General features: G+C 55.9%; 1 protein-coding gene and 1 non-coding gene across 2 annotated transcripts; one reads left to right on the forward strand and one right to left on the reverse strand.

Moving 5' to 3' along the window:
- Window positions 1–1,866: 1,866 nt before the first annotated feature.
- Window positions 1,867–12,165, reverse strand: TSPO (translocator protein). Its single transcript, XM_002743828.7, has 4 exons — window positions 12,140–12,165; window positions 6,188–6,398; window positions 4,421–4,559; window positions 1,867–2,296 (listed from the first exon to the last, which is right to left on the reverse strand). The coding sequence occupies exons 2-4, from the start codon at window positions 6,367–6,369 to the stop codon at window positions 2,108–2,110; spliced, it is 510 nt and encodes a 169-aa protein (XP_002743874.1). The 5' UTR covers window positions 6,370–6,398; window positions 12,140–12,165; the 3' UTR covers window positions 1,867–2,107.
- A 1,320-nt stretch (window positions 12,166–13,485) lies between these two features.
- Window positions 13,486–13,626, forward strand: LOC118147930 (U4 spliceosomal RNA). The gene has a single exon (XR_004734632.1). It is a non-coding gene; the product is annotated as a U4 spliceosomal RNA (small nuclear RNA).
- The last annotated feature ends 3,337 nt before the right edge of the window (window positions 13,627–16,963 follow it).

Below are 16,963 nucleotides of genomic sequence, written 5' to 3' on the forward strand. Positions count from 1 at the left end.
CTTATTAAAAATGCAAAAATTAGCCAGGCAAGGTAGTGCATGCCTGTAATCACAGCTACTCAGGGGGCTGAGGCAGGAGAATCACTTGAACCCCGGAGGCAGAGGCTGCAGTGAGCTGAGCATGCCATTACACCCCAATCTGGGCAACAGGGCAAGACTCTGTCTCAAAAAATAATAAACCCACGCAGAAACATCAAAGCCTTAAGTCCCTAGTGGATGACAACATCTTAGAAAAGAGAGGAATAGGCTGGGCAGGGTGGCTCACACCTGTAATCCCAGCACTTCGGGAGGACAAGGCTGGCAGATCACAAGGTCAGGAGTTTGAGACTAGCCTGGCCAATATGATGAAACCCTGTCTCTTCTATACAAAAATTAGGCATGGTGGCAGCTACTTGGGAGGCTGAGGTAGGGGAATTGCTTGAATTCGGGAGGCAGAGATTGCAGTGAGCAGAGATCGTGCCACTGCACACCAGCCTGGACAAGAGACTGAGGCTCCGTCTCAGATAAAAAAGGGGGGAATGCTTTTATGAGCAGGGGAAACATCGCCAGGCTGTTAACAGGAAGCCAGCAGACAAAATGCTAAATGAGTTCTCCTCTTGCCCGTTTTTCCAGGGCGTTTTTGTGGCCTTACATGTTTTGTGGCCAGCAGGAGCTATGTGGGACATTTGCTACAGATGAATAACCCCACAGGTGGTGGAGATGAGAAACACAGGCACATGCCTCACTGGAAAGACCCCAGAAGTCTGGGGCTGGGTTGCACTTTCTTCCATCCCTAAGTGTCTGGCGTGCACTCAGGTGTCCCTTGACACTTCGAAGGCCACCCCGTGCCCTGTGGAGATGGCGCACACTCACCAGCATGCTGGTACAGGAGACAGCCTGTGTCGGAGACTCCCTATGTCTCTGTGTTGCCCAGGCTGGTCTCAAACACCTGGCCTCAAGCAGTCCTCCGTCCTGAGCCTCCCAAAGTGCTGGGATTACAGGTGTAAGCCACGGCACTCTGAGCGTACGGGTCAGGGAAGGACGTAAGAGTAAGGGGAGAAAGGAGAGGAAGCAGCAGCCTCGGGCTGCTGGGTGATGATGAGCTGTCTATGAACATTTTGCTAATTTGAATGAACTTAGCCACCAAAAAGAACAAAAAGCCCAGCAGGTCAGGCCTGGCAGAGGGGAGGGAGCCTCAGGCTGTGCTGCTGAGTGCTGCATAGGTGTGGTGACCAGTCGCAGGACCGGAGCGTTTGGGACTCATTTACCCCAAATAGCTGCCTGGAGAGGCCATGGGTTGCCCAATTGGAAGCCCAGGTGAGGGAGAGACTGGCGGTGACCCCGCTCTGGGCCAGCAAGGAGGCCTGGTCTGCTTGAGTTGGGACCTAATCATTCCTGCCTCTGACACCCCCTTGAGCCAACTGGGTGCCTGTGGGGCTTCCCCTGGTGCAGTGAGGCCGGCATAAGCCTGGGTACCTGGCGGATGGGGCAGTCAGCACCCCCAGCTCTGTCCTGGACAAAACCAGCTGAGGGCCACGTACCGGGCAGGACCAGGCATCGGATGCTGGTTATGGGCCTGGCCATTCAAGGGCCTGGGCTGAGCAACCTGGAAGCCATGAGAAGCAGACAAGACCCCTCCCTCTGCCGACACCCACAGCCCCAGCTCGGTCTGAGCCAGTGTGGGCTCCAGGATGGCATCCAAGACTCCTCCATTCATCTGCAGGGCTCCAGGAGCGTCGGGGGAAGCCTGGGGCAGCCCCCGCTGGATCCAGCCCTGTCTGGAGAAATGGGCGCAGGCAGGTCCCACTGAGATGAACTCCAGCACGGCCCCAGCAGCTCCTCTTCCCTGTGGCCAGGGTCCCACCCAAGCAAAAAGGCCATGACAGAGGAAGTTAAAACTTTATTTGGCTTATAAAATTCCATGTTCTGAGAACATGCTCTGAGCATGCAGAAAGCACAGGATGCTGCTCCCGGGTGAGGGCTGAGGCCGGGCCCCCTCTGAAGCTGCTGCTGACCCTGTGGGCCCAGGCCGGGACAGAGTACCAGGCCCAGTGGTCGTGAAAGCGTGATGGCCACCACCTCTGATGGGGCCTGCTGGTGCTGCTGCAGTCCCTGGCGGGCTGGACACTCACTCTGGCAGCTGCCGGCCCCCACGCCGGCCGCGGTTGTCCCGCCATATGCAGTAGTTGAGTGTGGTCGCAAAGGCCAGCCAGGCCAGGTAGGGGTAGAGCAGGCGGGCAGCCAGTGGGCTCACCCGGTACCAGGACACGGTGGTGGCTGTGGCTGCGCCACTAACCAGCAGGAGGTCCACCAGGGCCTGCAGAGATTGGGGGAGGAAGGACAGGGAGGCCTGAGGCACTACATCCACCTGAGTGCGTGTCCCACAGCCAACCCTGGCTGGATTTGGGAGTAAGGAGCCTCACTCACCCCCACTCCACCCTTGAGAAACCCAGCCAAGTCCCTCTCTCGTCTCAGCCTCAGTTTCCTCATCTGTAAAATGGGAACGCTCATCCCACCTGACTCAGGCCATGTGTGGGGTGCACATGACATGCCTGAAGTGAACTCTGCTCCTTCAAGGGTGCGCTGGTGGCTTAGGAGGCCTTGCATGTTCCTTCCCCTCTCTGAGCTCAGTCTTCACTGAGGACAGCCCTTGCCTCCCAGTGTTCCTACTACAGGGCCCAAACAAAAACTTGCTACTGGCCGGGCACAGTGGCTCACGCCTGCAATCCCAGCAGTCTGGGAGGCTGAGGCGGGAGGATCCTTTGAGGCCAGGAGTTCAAGACTAGCCTGGACAACAAAGTGAGACCCCTGTCTCTCTATAGAAAGTTTAAAAATTCATCCAGCACCATGGTGCATGCCTATAGTCCCAGCTACTTGGGAGGCTGAGGCGGGAAGATTGCGTGAGCCCAGGAGGTTGAGGCCGCAGTGAACTAGGATCACACCACTGCACTCTAGCCTTAGTGACAGAGTGAGAGACCCTGCCTCAAAATTAAATACTCGCTGTAAACCATCAAGTACTTTCCCTAAGAGGTGACGGTGGGGGCCACACCTCCTGTGGTTGAACTCCACGCCACGGACTCAGCAGGTCTCTCTTTAAAAAGAGGCTGCCAAGGCTGGGCACAGTGGCACACGCTTGTAATCCTAGCACTTTGGGAGGCCGAGGTGGGCAGATCACGAGGTCAGGAGTTCAAGACCAGCCTGACCAACATAGTGAAACACCATCTCTACTAAAAATACAAAACTTAGCCAGGCATAGTGGCATGAGTGTAATCCCAGCTACTCAGGATGCTGAGGCAGGAGAATCACTTGAACCAGGGGGGCAGAGGTTGTAGTGAGCTGAGACTGCATCACTGCACTCCAGCCTGGGTGACAGAGCGAGATTCCGTCTCAAAAAAAGGTGCCAAGTGAGGCATAGTGGCTCACGCCTGTAATACCAGCACTTTGGGAGCCTGAGGCGGGCAAATCACCTGAAGTCAGGAGTTCATGACCAGGCTGGCCAGCATGGTGAGACCTGGTCTCCGCTAAAAATACAATTAGCCAGGTGTGGTGGTGCATGACTGTAATCCCAGCTACTCACGAGGCTGAGGCGGGAGAATCACCTGAACCCGGGAGGCGGAGGTTTCAGTGAGCCGAGATCGTGCCTCTGAACTCCAGCCTGTCAAAGTAAGACTCTGTCTCCAAAAAAAGAGGCTGCCAGGCACAGTGGCATGGCCTGGAGTCCTAGCTACTCAAGAGGTGAAGACAGGAGTATCGCTTGAGCCCAGGAGGTCGAGTCTGCCCTGGGCAACATAGTTGAGTCCTCATCCCTTAAAAAAGTTTAAAACTTAGAAACAGTTGGCTCACACTTGTAATCCCAGCACTTTGGGAGACCAAGGCCGGTGGATCCCCTGAGGTCAGGAGTTCAAGACCAGCCTGGCCAACATGGTGAAACCCCATCTCTACTAAAAAAATAAAAATGCAAAAATTAGCCAGGCATGGTGGCACACACCTGTAGTCCTGGCTACTCGGGACGCTGAGGCAGGAGAATTGCTTGAACGTGGGAGGTGGAGGTTGCAGTGAGCCAAGATCCTGCCACTGCACTCCAGCCTGGGTGACAGGGTGGAGACTCTGTCTCAAAAAAACAAAGAGCTGTCATATAGAGGAGCCAGTGTCCAGCCTGCTGCCTCTGTGGGTCACCCACACAGTACTGGCCATCACGTGGGTTTTCCTACACAGTGGCCCCTAAACCCACGCCTGCAACCCCTTCTGCCTTCATAGCGTCCCTCACTGGAGGAGAGTGGAAGGGAGGCTCCAGGGCATGGGCTGCTTTGAGCTAGAGGAACATGGTCTCTCGCCTCCCCTGGACCCGCCTAGAGACACTGACCCTGTGTCATGTGTGATGCCGCATGTCCTCCAAGTGTCAGATCCGGGGATCAGGGACACATGCCGTGGCCACACTTACCCAGCCCATTTGTCGGGCACCAAAGAAGATGGGGGGCCACGCCCAGTTCAGGGCCAGCTGCCCAGTGTAAAGGCCCAGGGGAACCACCGCCTCCTCTGTGAAGCCTCCCAGCTCTTTCCAGACCAGGTAGGAGCCATACCTGAAACAGAGGCCACAGTTCAGAGCACCATTAGGAAAAAAGCCAGGAGACTTGCCCACCTCCAAGTGACACAGTGATGGCTCCGGCGTGACCTGACACTGACTGCTGTGTGATCTCAGGGAAGTTGCTTGACCTCTCTGGCCCTTCATTTTTAATAGGGTTGCTCTAGGAATTGTAGTTAGCACATTGGCAGTGCTTCATGGGGTACCCGGCATACAGGACACTCAATAAATACCTGCCGTTATTATCACTGTCACTGCTGTGAAGGGGAAGCATATGGTGTGAGCAGGTAGAGGGGAGGCTCTTAACCTAGGCAGGGCACTGCACAGAAGTTGGGACATTTGGGCTAGGCCTTAGAGGAGGAACAGGAGTTTTCTAAGGGAGAAAACCGGACATGCAAAGGCTTTGAGGCAGATGTGAGACCTGAGTCAGTCTGTGCGACTGCGGGGTAAGGTCCAGGGGTGTGGGGGAGTCCTGGTCACGGGAGGTATTAACACAGGGCAACAATAATGCCAGGAATAGTAGCCGATGCCCTCCAGCACTCACAGTAGCCAGCCCTACCACTTCCCAGGCGTTCACTCATTTCATCCTCACGACAATGCCGTAAGGAAGCAGTGTCAGCACCCCCTTTACACAGGAAACTGAGGCACAGGGCGGTGAGGTGACAGATCTCTTGGCAGGTCCTCAGTGAATAAAGTCAGGACGGCCAGGGCCAGAGCCCAGGTGCTCACCCACTAATGAGGGGTTTACCTTATCCAGAGCCACAGGGAGCCCCCAAAAGTTCCCCCAAAAGTTCCCCCAAGAGAGGCTAGTGGAGTCGGAAGGCCAAGCGGGTGTGGGGAGCCTGTCTGGGCAGGGCCTGGGCCAGGAGGGGTAGGGCCCAGGTGACACCCAGGTTCCAGGGCCTTAGTCCCATCAGAGCCGGGCACCTGGCCTGGCTTCTGCTATCCACCCCCTGGAGTGCCTGGAACCTGCCTCCCCACCCTGCACTGGGCTGGCACAGAACCAGGATGCAGGGAACATTCCAGAAGGAGGGTGGGGAGCTGACCACACCTGCTGAATGCAGTTCTCAGTTACAGCCACCAAGGGGCACCCTACCCCTCCTAGCACATCCTTCCCTGATGGAATTTCCCTGGTCTAGTCCCAGGGCCTCAGGCCAGGCTGAGCCTGAAGTGGGCTGTGGGAAGTCCACATTTGAAAGCCCTGTGTCCTTGGGAGGCCCCTTATCATGGGGGGCATTGAGTAGGAATGAGGAGCTGGGCTCTGGGCAGGAGTTCAACAAAGGAGCTGCTCCAGGGGCTGTCGCTGCCATTGTTAATCTTGGAAAGCGCCCATGCCACTGCCCACGCCCAACCTTTACACACTACAGGCCTCTGCCTGGAGCTATGACCACAGCAGGGATGCCTGGGTGGGGTGAGCATCCGACCCGCCCCTCCCAGGGGTCCAGGAGGAGAAAGTTGAGTTGTGCAATCTACAGGCCCACAGCTTCCCCACCCTGGCTTGCCAAATGTGGCTGGGGAAACCAGGCTGTGGCCCGGGGCCCGCCTGGAGGAGACCCTCTGTCCTGGGCAGGCCTCTCTTTGCAAAGGGCCAGGCTCATCCCCAGGCTGGCACCCATGCCCACCTACCCCATGGCCGAGTAAAGCGTGCCCCAGACAGGGCCCAGCATCCAGTGGGGCGGGTGCCACGAGGGCGTCTGCAGGGTGCCATACCAGCGGAGACCCTCGCCATGAACAAAGTGGGAGCCCACGAAGCACCCCAGGCTGGGTGCCAGTGTGAAGCCCACGGCAGGCACCCAGGGAGGGGCCATGGCTGTTGCAGCTGCTGTTCCGGGGAGCTCTGAAAGAGAAGACAGGGCTGGGTGAGGACATTCCCGAGGCCATGGGGTCAGGCCAGTGTCTCCTCCAGCGTCCCCAAAAGGCCTGTCCCCCACAGATCAACCAAACAGCTGATCAGGAGGCACAGTGATGTGCAGGGCAGGCGTGGCTGAGTAAACAAATTTCCAGCCCTGCCCCCTGCCCCAGCTGCCCGGCCTCACCTTTGCCCACCCTACCTTGACCTTGGGTCTCCTGGCATGACCCCTCCTCTCTCCTGCCTCCTTCAAGGCCAGTTTGGGTCCCCTCTGCCAAGAAGTCTTCCCAGCCTACCTCCCTGGGCCAAGTCCCAGCCCTGGGGGCCCTGCCAAGCCAGTGGTTTGCATTCCAGCTCTTCACATTCATCATTCATTCATTCACTCATTCATTCGGTGACTGCTATCAGAGTTTGGCTCAAATCCCTTTCCTCACTGCCTCACTGTGATCTCGGGCAAATCACGCCAACTTGGGGCCTCATTTTCCCCTCGGTAGGGCAGGATATCAGTGCTTACCTACCTTGAGCACAGCTCAGTGCACAACAGCAAGGAGGGGACCCCACTAAAACCACTGCCCCTTCCCCATGCACCAGAGACAGAGCAGCTTGCCTGGGGCCACAGGGCACTGCCCCAGTGGCAACGCAGCTCCCACCCTGACCTCATCAAAAACGAAGGGCTAAGCTCCCACTCACTCTGATTCTAGGTGGAGAATCAGGTGTTGTCTGCTTGTCTGAGACAAGAAGCCACACAACCCGATTCAGCTCAGCCAACTTGCAGCAAGGCCTGTTGGGGCGAGGGCCGGGACCCAGGGGACACAGGGTCGGGGAGACCCTGAGAGGGCACAGACTGGGGTTGAGGGAGCCTGGACCTCAGAAAGGGACACCCTGACCAGGAGGACATGCCATGGGAAGGACAGTGAGCACTTTCACCCCAGAGGAATGCAAGAGACAGGCAGTCCAGAGGACACGGAGGCAGCCGAGCTGGGGGGAGGTGGGGGGTCAGCAGAGACTGTGCAGAAAGTCGGGCAGCAGGGGCAAAGGGCAAAGGGCAAAGCCAGCCCCAGGGAGAAGGAACAGCTGCTGGCCTGGGATCCATGGAGCTGTGTGAGCACAGAAGCAACCTCAGTGCCCAGGAGCCAGGGACAACTGAAGACTGGCTGCCCCACAAACGAGCTTTTGAAGGCTTGTTAGTGATGAGAAGGTTGTTCTCAACATAACATGAAGAAGCAGAATATCACATTGACTACAGAATGACCCCAATTTGGGCAAAAAATGGATAACATAAGTATGCATTTTTTTTGAGATGGAGTCTTGCTCTGTTGCCCAGGCTGGAGTACAATGGTGCCATCTCTGCTCCCTGTAACCTCCGCCTCCTGGGTTCAATTGATTCTCCCATCTCAGCCTTCTGAGTAGTTGGGACTACAGGCACGTGCAACCACACCCAGCTAATTTTTGTATTTTTAGTAGAGACAGGGTTTCACCATGTTGGCCAGGCTGGTCTCAAACTCTTGGCCTCATGATCAGCTTCCCAAAGTGCTGAGGATGACCTATTTTAAAGGAGCAATCAGTGTCAGATTCCGGTGCTGCCACTTAATATGATTCACTCCCTTCCCTGGACCTCAGTTTTCCCACCTGTTGAATGGGCACAGTTACCCCATCCCCCAAGGTCGCTGTACAGATGAGCAGTAAGGATAGACATTCTTGGGGGCTGAGCATGTGACCTAGGTCTGGGCAAGAAATGTTCCTCTGTTCTCCCTCCCTCTCCCTCCTGCCCCGCCCTCCAGCTTCCAGGGCACATGTGCTCATGAGGTGGGGGTGGGGGTCTGATGTCACCACACACAGGAAAGCCCTCCTTCCCCGCAGTGGGAGGTACCACTGAGCACTGGCCCTGCACCACCACTAAGTGGGTGTGGAGCTCTGGACTGCAGCGCTGGGAGCACCTCCCAGCTCAGCCTCCCACTACATCCTCTCAGGCAAGCCCGGGCCAGCTCAGCCTGCTGCTCATCTGGGCAACCAAGACATAACCGCTGCTCTGCTGGAGTCTGCATGAGTCCACAGCTGAGTGACATTGTGCGGGAACCATAAGGAGCCATGTTCAGTCTCCGCTGGAAACAAGCCGAGCCAGGGTGCCCTTATGTACCTTTTCCCAGGACGTGCCCAGTTGAGGCCCACCTGCCCCACACTGATGGCCCATTCTCACTCTCACACGTGTCCCTGTCCAGGTGAGCAAGGATAATACCACCAGCATGAGACACGTGGACATCCAGAACCCCTTGGTAGGACAGTACAGACGGGGTCTTGCTCTGTTGTCCAGGCTGGTTTTTCACTCCTGGGCTTGAGATCCTCCCATCAAGGCATCCCAAAGTGCTGGAATTACAGGTGGGAGCCTCTGCACTTGGCTTTAACTAATTTTAGATTTGGAGAAAAGTAACAAAAGTAGTACACAGTCCCTATATGCTCTTCACCCAGCCTCCCCTAAGAGTGCGATTGTCCAAACCAGGAAGTGAGCAGTGGCAGGACATGGACTAGGGACCTTTCCTGAAATCCACCAGGTTCCCACTGGTGAGGTCTGCCTGCCCCAGGTCCCACCCAGGTACCCACGTGAAGCTTGGTGGTTCTTCACCTTCCTCTCCCCTAGGCGCCGAAGTTTTCCTCATAGTTCCTCGCCTGTCGTGACGTTGGTGCTTTTGGAGCATGCTTGGTGGTGGGGGGGGGCATTCATTGTGGAGAACAGTCCCCTCCAAGTTTTCCCATGGTTGCACTGGGGCTTCGGACCAGACCCATCACTGCCCCAAGGGAACTCATCTCCAGGGCCTCCGTGTCCCCATCTGTGAGGTGGTAGTTGAGCCAGTGGGTTTCAAGGTGTCTTTCTGTTCTCAGAGACCTCCCTATAGAAGGTGACCCAGAGGCCGGGCACGGTGGCTCCCGCCCGTAATCCCAGCACTTTTCGAGGCTGAGGCAGGTGGATCACCTCAGGTCAGGAGTTTGAGACCAGGCTGGCCAACATGGTGAAACTCCATCTCTACTAAAAATACAAAAATTAGCCCAGTGTGGCGGTACAGGGCTGGGGCAGGCAGACCTCACCAGTGGGAACCTGGTGGATAAACATAAATAAGCCAGGAATTACTCATGCCTGTAATCCCAGCACTTTGGGAGGCCGAGGCGGGTGGATCACGAGGTCAAGAGATCGAGACTATCCTGGTCAACATGGTGAAACCCCATCTCTACTAAAAATACAAAAAAGTAATCCCAGCAACTCAGGAGGCTGAGGCAGAAGAACCGCTTGAACCCAGGAGGCGGAGGCTGCAGTGAACCGAGATTATACCACTGCACTCCAGCCTGGGTGACAGAATGAGACTTCATCTCAAAAATAAAAAGAACGCAACCCAGAAACAGAACAAGGAATATGCCCCTTCTTTGATCCCCCTACCCTAGCTACACCCAGCTCCCCTGAGCCCTGTCTTTCCAACGAAGCCACCACTGTCCCAGGGACATGTTTTCAGACTTTTTTTCAATGACTCATGGCTAACCGTCCTCATCATAATCTTTGTGCAAATTTTTCATTACGAAAGTAACCAGTGCAACAGCCCACAGGTCTGGAAAACTTTACAGCCAACATCGCGTGGCCTGGGAGAGGGTGGAGTGAGGGTGGGGCATCCAGGGGGAATTGGTTCTGTTAAGAAAGACTGCTTCCCTTTCCTTCAAGGTTCGGGGATTAAAGTTTTTTTTAGTAAAAAATAAAGAACCAGCCTGGCCAACAGGGTGAAACCTGATCTCTACTAAAAAGACAAAAATTAGCCGGGCTGAGGCAGGAGAATCACTTCAACTCAAGAGGTGGAGGTTGCAGTGAGCCCAGATGGCACCACTGCACTCCAGCCTGGGCGATGGAGCGAGACACGGTCTCAAAAATATATATGAATAAAAATAAAGAAGAAATTAAGAATGACTTCCTTAGTAGTCTAGTTGTTAAAAAATTTAAAAGCCTACTGTTTTAAACAAAGAGAGCACATCCAGGCATTGTTTGCCCAGTTGAAAGTAAAGAAAACATAAATAAGCCAGGAATGGTGACTCATGCCTGTAATCCCAGCACTTTGGGAGGCCGAGGCGGGTGGATCACGAGGTCAAGAGATCGAGACTATCCTGGTCAACATGGTGAAACCCCATCTCTACTAAAAATACAAAAAAATTAGCTGGGCATGGTGGCACATGCCTGTAATCCCAGCTACTCAGGAGGCTGAGGCAGGAGAATTGCCTGAACCCGGGAGGCGGAGGTTGCGGTGAGCCGAGATCGCACCATTGCACTCCAGCCTGGGTAACAAGAGCGAAACTCCGTCTCAAAAAAAAAAAAAGAAAGAAAGAAAGAATGAAAAAGCTAAAGTGAAAAGTAGGCTCCCTCCCTGTCAGCCCAAGCCCCTCACCCCACCTGGAGAACCCACTGTCAATAGTTTCTGGTAAATCCAGCCAGACATCGTGCCTCATGCCAGGTGCAGGTGTGTATACATGACAGGACACATACACACACACTCCCAGGAAAGAAAGTGGCCCTCAGGGCACAGTGAAGGAGGCAGGCTGGGATCAGACTGCACGGTCAAGGCCATTGCTCCACCATGCCAGTTGTGTAACTGCACAATGACTTGCTTGGTAAACCTCAGTTTCCCCCAGTTTCCAGCACTCCCCTGGGGGCCCAGGATTCCCGAAGAGCCACCCTGTGGAGCTGCCAGCAGTCAGGTGGAGACTCAGGGGCCGCCTGCCCCTGCCAGGCTGCGACTGGCTCTCCTGCCCTTGTTACACAGCCCTTTCACCGCCAGTGGAAACCTGCCTCATGCTGCCCTGTCCCAGGCCCCACTGACTCCACAAATGCCGGGCCTCGCCCATGTTCTGGCAGCAGGCCTTTAGGGGCAGGGCCTGCTGTGTGCCTGGCGAGCTGAGCGGTTGCTTCCTGTACACCACCTTCCTTGATGTCCTCGCCCTGCCTGAGCCCATGCTGGGACGACCTCAAGTCCTGTCTTTCCTGCCATCCAGCCCAGGGCACATGGCTGGTATCGGGTATGGCCAGGCCATGGCAGGTTGGCCAGAGGGGCTCCAAGCCCACACCAGGCCATGGCCTCTGGAAGCTGTCCCCACGAGCAGTGTGTTCACATCAGGAAGTGCCCGCTTCTCCCACCTGGGCTCTCGTTTCTTTGCAAGGGCCAAGGGGAACAGATAGGTCCCAGAGGCTGCTGGCTCACAGGAAGCTCCATCCAGGCTGCAGCGCACCTTGGCCCCGCACTGGGAATCCAGGGACAGGGGGCATCTAACCGGCCGTGGGCAAAAAAAAACTATCGTGAGCCCGAGGTCTCCCAGACGTTCTGAGACCCTCAAGGGAGCTCCGCGTGGGATTGCTCATCTGCGGAATGGGCGGGACAGGGAGCCTCTGCCAGTCTGGGACCATGCTTCCTGCAGGAGAAGCCGCGCTGCCAGGGGCCGGACGGGGCGGGGTTGTCCAAGTTTCCCCTCCCGAGTCCCCGGCTGGAGGCCGCCCGCGCAGGAACCCCGGCTGCGGCCCGGACTAGGCTGCCCGCCGCTCCCGCCCCTGACCCGGTAACCGAGCCCCAAGTGCTGCCCGGGCCGCCCCCTCGGGTATCCGGTCCACGGCTCCGGCCTCAGTTTCCCTCTGTCCCGCGGCGCTGTCGGAGTCGCACCCGTGCGGGCCCCACTTCCCGCTGCCCACTCCGGGTCCCGTCCTCACTCACCAGCGGCGAGGGCACGCTCCGGGAAGGGCACTGCTGGGCAGGAGTTAGCCAGGCCGCTGTCCCGGGGCCCGCCCCGCCCCTCCCCTCCAAGCCGCCAGGCCCGCCCCGCGGCCGCCAGGCCCCGCCCCTCACAGCGGCCAGGCACCCCCCCCCCTTCACCGCCTCAAGGCTCCGCCCCTCACAGCCGCTGCCCACCAGGCCCCGGCTTCGCAGCCAGGGCTCCGCCCCGCCCCATCGCCCGGCCCCGCCTGGCAGCCGGGCCCTGAGCCCACTTGCTTCCCCGCGGGACCGGAAGCTCACTCCTCAAAGCCACCTCTCCCGCGGGCCGCTCTTCTGCCTCCCCCGGGCCGCGAGCGAGTGTCTCGGCTCCTTCTCGTCCCCACGGTGACCGGTGACCACCGCCCGGGCCAGAGCCAGCACCTAAAACGTTGCCCTGTGTCCGCCAGCAGGTTGCTTCTCATCTCTTCTAGCCCCACTTTTTCCATCTCTAAGATACGGCAACAAGACCTATCTCCGAATGAGCAATGACCTCTCCTGAGGGCAAGACCCTGAACGTCCTCCTGCCCAGCAGCCCTGGCCCCATTTCCGGAGCACCCCAGTTCCTAGAGCTGTTGACCCAGGACACGGAGGCAGAGCTCTGCAGTCTTAGTCGTGGCCCGGCCACTTTCTGGCTGGTTCTCTGGGCCTCCGTCTCCTCATCTGTAAAATGGGCACAAAGTCGTGGGACTGATGAGGCCGCAACGCGGTGATGCAGGCAAGACACCCCTCAGATGCTCGGCGCTCAGTGAGGGGAGGCTGCCATCATCACAGCCCAGAGGTAGCCTCCGGCTGCCCAGGTCCGCTCCCATGCAGGGCGTTTCCAGCCCCAGGCCCTTGGCACTGGGGCTATCCCTGCCCCCTCCAGCCAACTCACCCTGGCAGCACCCCTCAGCCTGCACCAGCCACATTGGCCCGAACTGATCATGCAGGGGCCAGGGAGAAATGAGGCTTCTCCCCAGAGGCCAGGAGCCTCCTCGGTGACCAGCCAGGCCGCAGTATGGCTTTCCCAGGACCTGGCGTTTTTGCCTTTGTGGGCCTCTTCCTCCATTAAAAAACAAACATATATACTCTATTTTTGACTGTGTTGGCCTAAAGACGATAACCCAGGCTCGGTTCTATGAATCTTTTTATTCTGGGTTTTTTTTTTTTTTTCTTTTTTAAAATTCTTTTTTAGCAGGGTGCAGTGGCTCACGCCTGCAATCCCAGCACTTTGGGAGGCTGAGGTGGGAGGATCACCTGAGGTCAGGAGTTCGAGACCAGCCTGGTTAAATTGGTGAAACTCCGTCTCTACTAAAAATACAAAAATCAGCTTTGCGCAGTGGCGGTATTGTAGCCAGTGAGGTTTATCCAAGGCGCAATTATTGCTAATTGTAAACTTTTCCCAACACCCTGCCATGACGACTTGAAATATAGTCGGCATTGGCAATTTTCGACAGTCTCTACGGAGACTGAATTAAAAAAAAAATACAAAAATCAGCTGGGCGTGGTGGTGGGCACCTGTAATCCCAGGTACTACGGAGACTAAGGCAGGAGAATCACTTGAATCCGGGAGGCAGCGGTTGCAGAGGCCCGAGATCGCGCCACTGCACTCCAGGGCAACAAGAGCGAGACTCTGTCTCAAAAAACAAAAATTCCTTTTTTGTGTGTGTGTGCTTCTCATTTTTTATTAAATTTCATAACATTTTTACATTTTCTTCTGCCTTTTCCCGTATGTTTAGTTTCCTCTGATTTAAAAGAAATGAAAACATTTCATGTGCCCCTAGATGATTATGGCCCGAGGCACTGCACCTGCTGCTCCCAAAGGAGGGCCTGGCCACGCCTCCCACTGGGAGGTGAAAGCAGCCAGCCCTCCTGGCTTCCAGTAAGGAGCTGCCACAGGTGTGGCTGGAGCAGCAAACTCTCCTTCCCTAGACGTCCCCTGGGGAGCAGGCCAAGCGGCTTCCTCCCAGCCTTGCTCCTCCTGCCCACAGGACTCTAGGCCCATGGTGGAACCCTGGGGGGCAGGGTTTTCTGTCCCCAAATACCAGCTGCATGCCAAGGCCAAAGGGAGGAGCTGAGAGAAACACACAAGGCCTTTGCCCTGATGAAGTTCACTCCCTATTCACAGATGAGAACACTGCAGGTCAGAGGGAGGTACCCCCTGGGGGGATTCATGCTGCAGGCCTGGATCCGGGTAAGGGCACCCTGTCCTGCTGTACCTGGCAGCCTCTCCATTATTTCTCCATCCCTATGGACCCCATCTGAGCCAGGGGCTCTGTCTCTTTCCTGGGCAACACCCACAGCCCCTAGTTGGTCCCCAGCTGGCCCCCAGCTGGACCCCAGTTCCCGTCTTGTCCCTTCCTGCTGCTCCACACCTCTCCTCTACTCAGGACACGCCGTGGCTCCCATGGCCTTGAAATCTGATCAAAGATTTAGCCTGACACTAGAGGCTGAAATCAAGCTGACTGTTCCACCCAGTCCTACCTCTGTGCCTTTTTTTTTTTTTTTTTTTTTTTTTTGAGATGAGTCTTGCACTGTTACCCAGGCTGGAGTGCAGGGGCTTGATCTCTGCTCACTGCAACCTCTGCCTCCCAGGTTCAAGCAGTTCTCCTGCCTCAGCCTCACAAGTAGCTGGGATTACAGGCATGCACCACCACTCCTGGCTAACTTTTGTACTTTTAGTAAAAACGGGGTTTCACCATGTTGGCCAGGCTGGTCTCGAACTCTTGACCTCAGATGATCTGCCCGCCTTGGCCTCCCAAAGTGCTGGGATTACAGGCATAAACCACCATGTCCAGGCTTTTTTTTTTTTTTTTTTTTTTTTGAGACAGGGTTTCATTCTGTCTCCCAGATTGTAGTATAGTGACACAATCACGGCTCACTGCAGCTCGAGTTCAAGCAATTCTCCTACCTCAACCTCCCAGTAGCTGGGACTATAGGCATGTGCAGCCATGGCCTAATTTTTTTTTTTTTTTTTTTTTTTTTTGAGATGGAGTCTTTGCTCTGTCACCCAGACTGGAATGCAGTGGTGCAATGTCGGCTCACTGCAACCTCCGCCTGCCGGGTTTAAGCAATTCTCCTGCCTCAGCCTCCTGAATAGCTGGGATTACAGGTGCGCACTACCTTGCCTGGCTAATTTTTGTATTTTTTTTTAAATAAAGACGGGGTTTCACCATGTTGTTCAGGCTGATCTTGAACTCTTAATCTTGTGATTCACCTGCCTCAGCCTCCCAAAGTGCTGGGATTACAGGTGTGAGTCACTGCGCTGGGCAGACCTGGCTAATTTTTAAATTTTTAGTAGAGATGGGGTTTCTCTATGTTGCCTGGGTCGGCCTTGCACTCCTAGGCTCAAGCTATCCTCTCTCCTTCGCCTCCCAAAGTGCTGGGATTACAGTCATGAGCCACTGCCTGGCTCTTTCTACATTAAAAAACATATGTCTATGTTGTTTTATTGTGAAGTGTTCTAAACAAAAATGTATCTAAAACACACGTGTGACTGGGTGCAGTGGCTCACGTCTGTAATCCCTGCATTCTGGGAGGCTGAGGCAAGTGGATTACCCAAGGTCAGGAGTTCGAGACCAGCCTGCCCAACATGGTAAAACCCTGTCTTTACTGAAAATACAAAAATTAGCCAGGCATGGTGGCAGGCACCTGTAATCCCAGCTACTTAGAAAGCTGAGGCATGAGAATTATGGGAATCCAGGAGGCAGAGGTTGCAGTAAGACAAGATCACACCTCTGCACTCCAGCTTGGGTGATGGAGCGAGCAAGACTCAGTCTAAAAAACAAAACAGGCCGGGCACAGTGACTGACGCCTGTAATCCCAGCACTTTGGGAGGCCGAGGCGGGTGAATCACAAGGTCGAGAGATCGAGATTTCAATCGAGATTGAAACCCTGTCTCTACTAAAAATACAAAAAATTAGCTGGGCATGGTGGCACGTGCCTGTAATCCCAGCTACTCAGGAGGCTGAGGCGGGAGAATTGCCTGAACCCAGGAGGCGGAGGTTGCGGTGAGCCGAGATCACGCCATTGCACTCCAGCCTGGGTAACAAGAGCGAAACTCCGTCTCAAAAAAAAACAAAAACAAAAACATGTGTATACATTATAGTAATATTAAGGCCAGGTGTCCCCACTCTCCAGGTTATGACCAGAACATTACCAGGGTCCTAGGTGAGCCCTGGTGACCTCCCCAGATGCGTTTTCCTGAGTACTGTGTGCAGAGAGGCAGCACACCCCTGGCTGGGGAAGAACAGGTGCCCTGCCAGGCCGGAAGTCTCCTCGGAAGGTAAACTCAGCTGAGCGCCTGGGGCACAGGCTGGGCTTAGCCTCTGTGAGTACTGCCAAGAACCCCCTCTGGGGCAGGCAGAGGGCATGGTTGTGGGTGGGGCTCCCTTGTTAGGATGCTGGGCAGAGCTGTGGCATGGACATTCAGCAGGAAATGGTCGGGGGCATGAGCTGTTCTGTTTCTTGCTTCTGAGCTCACAGTGCCCTCAGGAGGAGGGTACTCAGACGTCAGGAGCAGGGTGAGGGCTGTCAGGTGGGTCCTCAGCAGACCCAGGCAGCAGGGCAAGAACAAGGCTTCCTCAGCCTGTGATCCGGACCAGCCACGTGCAGGCAAGAATCTGGGCCAGGCTCGCTGGCAGTCAGTACTTAAGGGAGCAGCATGGCAGCAGGGATGTTGGTAATGCCAGCTCTCAACACATCTGGAGTCATGCTACTCCCGACTGGACGGGCTGCACAGCCTGGCACACACATCATCCCCGGGTCTTTCTTCACCACCCCCTGAGGATGCCCTCGCCCCTCCTG

Source organism: Callithrix jacchus, chromosome 1, assembly GCF_049354715.1.
Source record: "Callithrix jacchus isolate 240 chromosome 1, calJac240_pri, whole genome shotgun sequence".
In the NCBI taxonomy this organism is placed as follows: domain Eukaryota; kingdom Metazoa; phylum Chordata; class Mammalia; order Primates; family Cebidae; genus Callithrix; species Callithrix jacchus.

Excerpts from the sequence above, each read along its gene's own strand:
- TSPO (XM_002743828.7), bottom strand. The coding sequence starts at position 6,369 with ATGGCCCCTCCCTGGGTGCCTGCCGTGGGCTTCACACTGGCACCCAGC. Across the intron at positions 4,560-6,187 it reads ACGCTTTACTCGGCCATGGG|GTATGGCTCCTACCTGGTCT; the intron begins GTAGGTGGGCAT and ends CCTCTGTTTCAG. Across the intron at positions 2,297-4,420 it reads GTGCCCGACAAATGGGCTGG|GCCCTGGTGGACCTCCTGCT; the intron begins GTAAGTGTGGCC and ends CAATCTCTGCAG.